Below are 11048 nucleotides of genomic sequence, written 5' to 3'. Positions count from 1 at the left end.
GTCCTGAGAAGATTTCTATACAAAGCACTGAGGGTATGGCCTGGATTTTCCTAGCTGCTTACGATAAAATGCAGAAGGAAAGAAAGAAATCAAGGGTGGGACTATTTAAAAAACAAAAACAAAAGATACAGTACTTGGTTGTTTGGAAATTCTTGGCTTTTCCAAATAGCAAAGGATACTAAAACCAGGAGATTCTCCTTCTCTGGAGTGTTTGCTGAGAGATGAGTTGGTGTGTGTGACTCGTGGAGCCACTGCACTAGGCAGGAATAAAGATGGGCTAAGCAGGTTCCTCTTGCACCAGCTTAGTAACCTTCCTGACCTGCACAGATTGCAGATGACGTTTTTGCGCATTCATCAAAATTGTAGCCATTTGAGCAGAAAGCTACAGAGACAAGATACAATGAAAAAGGGACGTTGGATTTCCAAAATTCCTTAGGCAGGAAATAGGCTGGTAGAGATACTAGGCTGTGAACATGTTCTACTGTGACAGAAACAGGAAGAATGACTCCAAAAGGTAGAGATTGGGGCCCAGAGGGTAGACACTTGAGTCACAGAGCTTTATGAAAGTCCTCACTTGTTTGTGGGTCAAAAGAGTTAGTATTGTAAAAATGGCTGCATTACTAAAAGCAATTGACAAATTTAATGCATTCCTCTTAAAATGTTATTTTTCATAGAGAAAAAATTTCCAAAGTTTATTTAAAATCGCAAAATATCCTGAATAGCCAAAAAGCAATTCCAAGTAAAAAGAGCATCACTGGAGTTTCCACAAAACCTGACCTCAAGTTATACTACAGAATCATAATAGTAATGGCACAGACACAGACACATCGATTTAATGGAACAGAAGGTACAAAAATGAGCCCACATAACTACAGCCCTCTACTTTCTGACAAATATGCCAAAAACATACATTAGAGAAAAGACAAATCAACAAATGGTATTAAGAAAACATTGTGTACATGTATAAGACTAAAACTAGATCTCTATTCTGATCCTATAATTTAAAATTACATTTAAAATGAATCGAAGATCTTTTTTTCTCTAAGATCCTAACGTAGGACCTGAAGCTTTGAAACTGTTAGAGGAAAATGTAGAAAAAAATTCATGAGGGGGAAGTGGTGCTGTGGCTCCAAGTGGAAGAGCGCTAGCCTTGAGTAAAAAGAGCTCAGGGACAGCGCCCAGGCCCTGAGTTCAAGCCCCGTGACCAAAAAGAAAAAAAATCATGAAGATAGAAACAAAGTTTTTCTGAATAGGACTCATCACTCAAGAAATAAAAATGGACAAATGGGGTTGCATTAAGTTAAAAGACTGCTAAAGGCTGTGGTCTTGGCTCAAGTAGTTAAGCCCTGAGTTCAAACCCAGGAACTGAAAGAAAAAACAACACACACACACACACACACACACACACACACACGCACATGCACACGCACGCACGCACGCACACACACACACGAGCGCACACACACACACACGCGCGCGCACACACACACACACACACACACTGAGGCCAAAGGAGAAGAGGAATAGGAATGTGGACAGAGCTCAATAGCTATGTACAGACGATCATATAAAACAACACTCCATGAAATCAACTACAGGAAAAGGAAACGAGACTTTTTTTAGTTGCTGTTTTGTCTCTGCTTTTTCTCTTCCTTTTGTCTTGCTTGTTAATGTGTATTGGGGAGGGTAAGAGGGGGCATCGAAAAGGTGGTCAAGGGTGAACAAATACAACAGTGATACTCAGTAGACACTGTGAACAATGAACTGGCTATCTTGTAGGTGGGGCAGGAGGGAAAAATCAGGAGAAAGAGACAGAAGGGGAGACATGGTTTAAAAAGAATTGCACTCATTACTCATTACCTGATTCATGTAACTGTAACCCATCCACAGGATGGGGGGGAGGGCGGAGAAAAAATCTACAGAATGGAAGAAATCTATGTCAGGTATTCATAGAAGATCAACTAATCCAATTAATGAATGGGAAAATAAATGGATCTTCTGTTCCCCAAAGAAATGATACATGGGGGCTGGGAAGGTGGCTCAGTGGTAGAGTGCTTGCCTAGCATGCATGAAGCCCTGGGTTTGGTTCCTCAGCACCACATACACAGAAAACACCGGACATAGCACTGTGGCTCACACGGTAGAGTGCTAGCCTTGAGCAAAAGAAGCTAAGGGAGAGTGCCCAGGCCCTGAGTTCAAGCCCCAGTACTGGTGAAGAAGGAGGAGGAGGAGGAGGAGGAGGAGGAGGAGAACAGGAAGAGGAGGAGAACAGGAGGAGGTGGAGGGAGAAAAGGAGGAGGAGGAGAAAGAACAGGAGGAGGAGGAGGAGAAGAGGAGGAGGAGAAAGAAGAGGAGGAAGAGGAAGAAGAGGAGGTAGAACAGGAGGAAGAGCAGGAGGAGGAGGAGGAGGAGCAGCAGCAGCAGCAGCAGCAGCAGCAGCATTGCGGCCGCACACTAACCCTCCCGGGTGCTGGCAGCAGATGACATGCTTCTACGCTTCTGCTCTACTTCACTTGAGGAGCCGCACAGTGGGTGCCTCCTGGACAAGTCAGAGCCTGGAGAGTCAGAGTCTGGATTAAAGAATCCAGATTCGTAATGTTCTTCTCCATCCATCTCGTGTATGGATGGACGTGTGGCCAGCAGCCCTCATGAAGACCAGCGCAGATGAACCAGATGGTAAAATCCTGTGGGCTTTCCAGCGGGTCGGGGCTCGGGCGACCTCCGTGTGCCGCCCGTGAGGGCCCAGGGAGCCCACCTGCATTAGGAGGCCTCTGTCAGCAAAGGACGGGACCCTCTCCCCCCCCCGCCGTGTTTGCAGCAGTGGTGGACCCAGAAGCCCTTGTCTGGGTGTGTGTCTGGCAGGAAGGGGGTGAGGGTCAGGGGTCCTGGCAATAAGCGGCAGCTGTCAGGCTTTGGGTGGCCAGCAGGGATAACACTGCTCTTGTAGACTCGAGCCACACAAGCATCTGACAAGAGGGTCTCCTGGATGTCAACTCTGCCGCACTGGTCAGTGTCCCCGGAAGTTGCATGGCACCTCTAACCAACTCCTGCTCATGCCCAGGAGCCTGCCCATCCGTAAGCAGCGGCTCTGAAGTCAGCGTTCCCTGCACACCCTGGGATGGCTATGCAACTGGCTAGGGAGCAACCTGAGAGGAGGGGCAGGAGCACAGTGTGAAGGTTAGGGAGCATCGGGAGGGGCAGGAGCACAGTGTGAAGGTTAGGGAGCATCCTGAGGGGCAGGAGCACAGTGTGAAGGTTAGGGAGCGTGCTGAGGGGCAGGAGCACAGTGTGAAGGTTAGGGAGCGTGCTGAGGGGCAGGAGCACAGTGTGAAGGTTAGGGAGCGTGCGGAGAGGAGGGGCAGGAGCACAGTGTGAAGGTTAGGGAGCATCCTGAGGGGCAGGAGCACAGTGTGAAAGTTAGGGAGCGTGCTGAGGGGCAGGAGCACAGTGTGAAGGTTAGGGAGCGTGCTGAGGGGCAGGGGCACAGTGTGAAGGTTAGGGAGCGTGCTGAGGGGCAGGAGCACAGTGTGAAGGTTAGGGAGCGTGCGGAGAGGAGGGGCAGGAGCACAGTGTGAAGGTTAGGGAGCGTGCTGAGGGGCAGGAGCACAGTGTGAAGGTTAGGGAGCGTGCGGAGAGGAGGGGCAGGGGCACAGTGTGAAGGTTAGGGAGCATCGGGAGGGGCAGGAGCACAGTGTGAAGGTTAGGGAGCGTGCTGAGGGGCAGGAGCACAGTGTGAAGGTTAGGGAGCGTGCGGAGAGGAGGGGCAGGAGCACAGTGTGAAGGTTAGGGAGCGTGCTGAGGGGCAGGGGCACAGTGTGAAGGTTAGGGAGCGTGCTGAGGGGCAGGAGCACAGTGTGAAGGTTAGGGAGCGTGCTGAGGGGCAGGAGCACAGTGTGAAGGTTAGGGAGCGTGCTGAGGGGCAGGAGCACAGTGTGAAGGTTAGGGAGCGTGCTGAGAGGAGGGGCACAGTGTGAAGGTTAGGGAGCGTGCTGAGAGGAGGGGCAGGAGCACAGTGTGAAGGTTAGGGAGCGTGCTGAGGGGCAGGAGCACAGTGTGAAGGTTAGGGAGCGTGCTGAGAGGCAGGGGCACAGTGTGAAGGTTAGGGAGCGTGCTGAGAGGAGGGGCAGGAGCACAGTGTGAAGGTTAGGGAGCATCGGGAGGGGCAGGGGCACAGTGTGAAGGTTAGGGAGCGTGCTGAGGGGCAGGGGCACAGTGTGAAGGTTAGGGAGCATCGGGAGGGGCAGGGGCACAGTGTGAAGGTTAGGGAGCGTGCTGAGGGGCAGGGGCACAGTGTGAAGGTTAGGGAGCGTGCTGAGGGGCAGGGGCACAGTGTGAAGGTTAGGGAGCGTGCTGAGGGGCAGGGGCACAGTGTGAAGGTTAGGGAGCGTGCTGAGGGGCAGGAGCACAGTGTGAAGGTTAGGGAGCGTGCTGAGGGGCAGGAGCACAGTGTGAAGGTTAGGGAGCGTGCTGAGGGGCAGGAGCACAGTGTGAAGGTTAGGGAGCGTGCGGAGAGGAGGGGCAGGAGCACAGTGTGAAGGTTAGGGAGCGTGCTGAGGGGCAGGGGCACAGTGTGAAGGTTAGGGAGCGTGCTGAGGGGCAGGGGCAGGGGCACAGTGTGAAGGTTAGGGAGCGTGCTGAGGGGCAGGAGCACAGTGTGAAGGTTAGGGAGCGTGCTGAGAGGAGGGGCAGGGGCACAGTGTGAAGGTTAGGGAGCGTGCTGAGGGGCAGGGGCACAGTGTGAAGGTTAGGGAGCGTGCTGAGAGGAGGGGCAGGGGCACAGTGTGAAGGTTAGGGACTGCCCTGTCCTGTCTGAGGACCAGCCGTGCCCTTCTCCATCCCTGGTGCTACAGGTGTCAGTGGCAGCGAAGGTGTCTCCCTGGTGCTCAGCTGCAGGCCGTGGCCATGATTCCAGAGACCACCAACAAAGGAGCAGCCCTGTCTCCTTTCCTGTTTAAAGGGGGCCTGGGAAATACCTCTGCAACACATGAACCACCGCACCGAACTTCCAGGGGGGACCAAAAGCTCAAAGACGTAGTGGATGTGCAATCTCCTGCCAGCATGGATGCTCTGAGCTGCACCCAAGCCCGTGACTCATCCTTTGGCCTAGAGTCCAGCGGCGGGGGCCTCGCCTTGGGGAGGGCCGGAGGCCAAGGCTGCACCCAGGGCCCCTGGCCTGGGTGGACACAGCAGACACGGCCCCTCCCAGAGGGGCCCGGCCTCATCCCGCTCTACACAGATCCCACCCTCGGAAGCTGACAGGTAGGGCTTTTCTCTCTCCTAAGACGTCTCCACGTAGGCCCACGCCAGGCCTTGGAGCTCTGCTCCCTACTCACCCTTCTTGTGAGTACTGCCTGTTACCGCTTTTATCACATGTCAACCCATGTCCACAACATGCTGTAAAAGCTGACCAGGGTGATTAGTACACTCATCTCCTCAAACGGTTATGACTTCTCTGTGTGACCACACTCCCAACTTCTTTCTTCTCCATGTTAAAATATGCAATTTGTTATATTCATCATAGTTGCTAGACTGCATGACAGAACACTATAAATCATCCCTCCTAATTTTGTTTCCATATTCCTGTGCCTGCCACTACCCGTCCCGTGGCGAGCATTGTCCTACCCTCCAGTTCTGAAGACGGGCCTTTCTACCTTCCGTGTATCAGTCTGATCATTCGGTCTATGAGTGGGTAAAGGCTTGGGGAGGGCAAGGTGATTCACAACTGCAGTCCAGTACGTGGGTGGCAGAAGCGTGGGGCCACAAGCTTGAGGCCAGCCCGAGCTATATACAGTGAGACTCTGTGTCAAAAAAGATAGGAGAGAGATGGGTGCCAGTGGCTCATGCCTTAATCCTAGCTACTCAGGAGGCTGAGATCTAAGGATCAGGGTTTGAAGCCAGCCTGGGTAGAAAAGTCCCCATGAGACTCTTATCTCCAATTAACCACTAAAGAACTGGAGATTGCGCTGTGGCTCAAAGTGGTAGAGTGTTAGCCTTAAGTAAAAGAGCTCAGGGACAGTGCCCAGGCCCTGAGTTCAAGCCCCATGACCAACCAAAACAATTTTTAATTTTTTGTATGTGAACAAGTTTAGTGGTAGGGCACTTACCCAGCATCAGGCCTTGAGTCTAGCACCTCAAAAAGGATGTAGAAATACATGTATATACAGTGGGACGACACTGAGCAATAAAAATAAAATCTTGTCATTTGCAGCAGCACACATAAACCTGGAGGGTGTCAGGCTAAGGGACAGGAGCCAGGGGCAGAGACAAGTTCCTCCTACGGGGGAGGCACAGAAAGGTGTTCAGCAGAGGCTGGGAAGGGAGTGGAGAGGGCAGAGGCCGGACCAAAGCACAGCGGGAACGAGGAAGAGCTCTGGTGCGCGGACACGGGGGGGGGGGGGGGGGGGGGGCGTGACAGTGTGCAGAGGACACTTTATAAAGCCCAGGAGAGAAGAGCTGCAAACACTGGTTCCCAGCCTGACCCTCGCAGACACAGACAGCACGTGTTTCTTAAACGCCCACGAGAGTCACAAGGCCTGTTGTGGGGGTGTGGAAGGCCCAGCCCTCCCTGTGTGGGCTCTCCTAGTGGTGCAGTGAGTGCGCTTGCTCCAAGCACACCAGCAAGCAAAGGGGAGCAGCAAGACACAGCTTCAGAACCGAAATCAGAGCTTTCCTTTTATTTCTGGATAGCAGCAAAATCAGAGATCAACCTTCTGCTGGTAGCATGGCGGAAGTGTTTCTGTAGAGCTTCGGGTAAATGTCCAAACATGCACAAAGAAGATGGCTGACCAGAGAAGACAGCAAGGTGCGGGTGCCGCTGTGGCTCTGAGCAGGAGGAGTTTGGGTGTTGCTGGTAGAGCATGCCTGTGGGGCTCAGACAGGTCAGGGCTAGGCTGAGTCTCCTACTTCCTTCAAGAGGACTTACAGGCTTCTCTAATGCTCGGCGAGAACGGTGAACAGACAAAAATGTGACCATATTCATGTTGGACAACTGGGCCCCGGCCAGGCCCAAGTGTGGAGACTGAGATCTCGGACCAAGGGTACAAGCGGGTCACCTGGTGCGCCGGGCCTAGGCCTCAGAGGGCCTGGCCACATGCTACAGCGTCCAGGGAGCCCTTCCCGAGTGCGGTGCTCTAGGCGGCCCATCCGGGATGTGTGCACAGCAGCTGCCCAGGTCCGTACGAAGGGCGTGGGAAGCTGGACACGGCGGCTCCACGGCCCATGTCCCATCCTGCTAAGTCAGCTTTCTCATGCGCCGGGTATGTTTGTCCACAGTCAAGGTTGCTCGGTCCACAGCTGCGGTGATGCCGTCCAAGGCTTCATCCTGCCGCTCCAGTTCTGTCTCCGTGTCCAGTGCCAGTCCTTTCAGCTTGCTCAGGATCTGGGCAGCAGCACACACGACAGCGTTAGTGGATGTTCTGTAAGCACCCAGAGACATGTCTATCCCCTGCATCCCCGCTATAGCACCCCTGAGCCTGGGGTGACAAGGTAGATCGTTTGAGTCACTGGGGACAGAGCCAGTGTCGGGGCTTGGCCTTCACAACCAAAGGACCCTGCAGTCCCTGGCAGCCCCCAACACAGAGCAAGTACCACGGAAGTGGTGAATGAGCCTGCGTGGATAGCGGCACACTGTGCTGTCTGTGCATTACCTGTCTGCGACCACACGGATGTGGGAAAAACAGGACTAACCAGGAAAAATAGGGCTCTTTCCTCCACTGTATGTGTATGAACATAAAAGGCAGGACCAAGCAGGCTGGCACAGGCGGAGCAGCAGGTCTCCGCTAGCAATGGGCTTCAGGCAAGTCCACAGATGACAACGGAGCTGAGCAACCTGCCCCTCGTGGCCGCACCAGGTCCACACCGTTCAGCCTCACGCATCTCTGGGGATGCTGTGCTGCCAACGGCAGACGGCAGAGCAACCATGTGTAGGAGGACACACGTGGTAGGGATCACGAGTGACTGTTATTGCTCGTGGATCCTCTGCGCCACGGGCTTATCGACGCAAGGGCTCCCTGCAGCACTCCTGACTGTCTCTCGGAGGCTTCGCCACCCCAGCGACGGTCCTACCTCGGTCACCCTGGGTGCAGCAACTGGGCATAAAAGCCTGTCAGAGATGCGGGAGGCCCGGCAGTGCTGACCGCAGGGGTCCAGGGCTGCGGAGCCTGCTGGCAGGGTAGGCCAGGCTGAGGCCCCTCCGCTCTCCACCCACCCTCCGTGACTCACACCACACCCAATGTCGTTATTCTGTGGAGACTCATCACACTGTGGAGTGCTAGTTTAACTACATGCTCATGAAGCCTGGGTGTAAAAATTTAATATACAAAAAGGAAAACACGGTAAAAGAAATAACATTGACAAGCGCTTGTGATCCATGTGAACACCCTCTTAGGGAGTCTTCCCAGACGTGAGGGAGTGAGGCCATGAACACAAGCCGAGGACCCCGAGTTCCGTGTGCACGGGGGCTTCCATTAGCTCAGCACCTCCCTCAGCCATCCGGTGGCCAGGACCCCTCAGGGGCCCTTCCCTGCAGTCACCCCTCAGGGGCCCTTCCCTGCAGTCACCCCTCAGGGGCCCTTCCCTGCAGTCACCCCTCAGGGGCCCTTCCCTGCAGTCACTCCTCAGGCCACGCAGCGGCCAGGCATTACCCCCAGACCCCTCAGTGTCGCACGTGTGAAACGCTACCCCCGGTAGGGGCCTGAGCTGCGCCAGCGCCTCGGGTGGAGTAGCTGGCTGTCACCAGGCAGGTACTCAGAAGATGTACTGCCGCTGAATGTCAGGTTCTCCATTCTGGAATCCATATTGATGTTTGCTCACAGGACAGGGAGAGCTCAGTCCTTCGCTCTGTGTCTTGATTCAACAAGAGCTGGGAGGAGCCCAGGACAGTATGGCCCAACTCCTTCCCCAGATGGGGAGGTACACACGATCTGGCACAGTAACAGCTGTGCAGACGGAGGAGGGTCTCCGCGATGGAGCCTGTCCCACCTGTGTGCAGACAGACGGGAGGCAGGGAGTGCACGCAGACTTCAGCAGTCTGCGCCGGGACCACCATCACAGGAGGCCAGCACCACTGACTGTGGGCAGCTGTTCTACGCCAGCTTTCCTGCCCTCTCTGGGACACAGTGGAAACTCCATCATTGAGTCATTCCTGAGAAGCTGGCTGGAGCTCTGGAAAGTATACTGTGGGGTCAGCTGGCTCTGGGGGATGGGCAGATGACGTCATGCAATAGGTCTTTTCCATCTCTTCCTATGACCTCACACAGCAGATGCCCAGACAGTGCAGTAAAAAAGAAAAATGAATCCCACCCACTGCCAGTGGGTTGCTCCTCCCTGCCACGTGCTGTGGTTGGTAACAGCCCTCCCAGGCACCTGGTCTATTCGGAAGGTCACCCTGCCAGGAGCGAGTGCAGAGGAATCGCCCGTGCCCCCCCGGCACACCGTCTGAGGTCCTGTGAGGAGCACCCTGCCTCCTGTGGTCAGACCACACGCAGTCTGGAGGTGGTGCTCTGCAGGGTCTAGGGCCTGCCCATCACTGTGAAACTCTGCTGGAATTTATGGCTACGTGCCAGGTAACCGTGGAGTTAGTGACGGTGCCCTATGCAACCTTCCTTAGTTTGTGTTCATGTACCAGAAATGCCCCCTCAACGACACATTACTCGGGCTGTTCCCATCCCTAAGGACACATGTCTGAGTTTAAAACAGAAATGCTGTCATGGACTGTAAGGCTCTACACTATCTGCTGTGATCTCTGAGCACAAAAGCTGAGAGCAAGGGTCTCGGCCCTTCTGGAACTTGGACGCTTCAGCACCCAACGTGGTTATGTGTGTGTTCTGTTGTCCCACCTGCAACTTGTTCCCTCCGCTTGTGACTCATCATTTGCTTGTTTTTGTTCTAGCCAAGAATGGTGCGTGTGGGATGCAAGCGAAGTCAGGCAGGAAGAGGTGTCTTTCACACTAGTACTACAGGTTTGGCGTTCCTACTCTGAAAATCCAAAGTCTGGAATGATGTTACACCAAACATTCCACACCAGACCTCCTAGGTCGGTGGTAGTCAAGACGACTGTGTACTAAAATTCAGTAAGATCACCTGCGGTGTATGTATATACAGGTGTACATGAAACAAGTTAATTCCATGTTTAGACTTAAGTGCCATCCCTACGGCATCTCATTTTGTCTATGTACATACTCCAATTCCTAACCAACCCAAAATGCACAACACTTTGGTCCTCAGCATTTCCTTCAGGAGAAGCCCTATTTTTACCACTATATCAAAATATTCTTATAAAGCAAAGATGTGGATTCAAGCATATACAGTTCTCTTTTCTGTTTGTTGTTTTTTTCATTCTCTTGCTATTGTAAACAAAAGCTGAGAATTAAGGGACCCTGGCTATTTAACTGAACATGACTTTATGAACTTCATACATAATCTGCAAACATACTCTTGTGAACAAGGTCAAGGAAGGCTGGGCACTGGCCCACAGTGGAGATCCGCTGGACCCAGGCCGGGCCAGCCTGCAACAGGGTACAACCTGCACAACATGAGACATTCTGGAACACTGACTCAGTAGCAGCACCAGGATTCTGAGAAGTCCTATGTTCCTGAAAACCAGAATGAGGACTTCATCAAGGACATGAGGAAGGCACATACACACCCAGAGACACAGGCCCAGGCGCTGTGTCCACACTGGAACCTCCACAAAGCCTATCCACTAAAAGGAAAGGTAAGACGCAACTGCAATTAGAAGGACCCACATGTCAAGAAGCAAACAATGGCTATCTACAAAATACCACATTTTACAAGGAAATCCATTAAAATGGTGATTGACTGGGTATAATATTCCTTTTCAAAAAGAAATCCTAATATTCTTTTTTTTTTTTTTTTTTTGGTCGGTAGTGGGACTTGAACTCTGGGCCTGGGCGCTGTCCCTCAGCTCTTCAGCTCAAGGCGAGCGCTCTACCACTTGAGCTACAGCGCCACTTCCGGTTTTCTTGTGGTTTATTGGAGATAGGAGTCTCACAGTCTCTCCTGCCCGGGCTGGCTTTGAACCGCGATCC

At 53.2% G+C, this 11048-nt stretch overlaps 1 protein-coding gene across 6 annotated transcripts in view; it reads right to left on the bottom strand.

The window, feature by feature from the left end:
• Window positions 1–6659: 6659 nt before the first annotated feature.
• The window catches only part of LOC138808109 (synaptosomal-associated protein 47-like), a 36495-nt gene continuing 32106 nt past the window's right edge, over window positions 6660–11048 (bottom strand). For all 6 annotated transcript variants that reach the window (XM_069994053.1, XM_069994050.1, XM_069994049.1 and 3 more), the window contains one exon: window positions 6660–7378. In XM_069994053.1, coding sequence (XP_069850154.1) covers window positions 7232–7378 — 147 coding nt within the window. In that variant the 3' untranslated portion in view covers window positions 6660–7231. The remainder of the gene's footprint in view (window positions 7379–11048) is intronic.

This window comes from Dipodomys merriami, unplaced genomic scaffold, assembly GCF_024711535.1.
Source record: "Dipodomys merriami isolate MVZ:Mamm:240054 unplaced genomic scaffold, mDipMer1.0.p SCAF_440, whole genome shotgun sequence".
Classification (NCBI taxonomy): Eukaryota; Metazoa; Chordata; class Mammalia; order Rodentia; family Heteromyidae; genus Dipodomys; species Dipodomys merriami.
The sequence above is the reverse complement of the archived record's forward strand: the minus strand, read 5'-3'. Positions and strand labels throughout refer to the sequence as shown.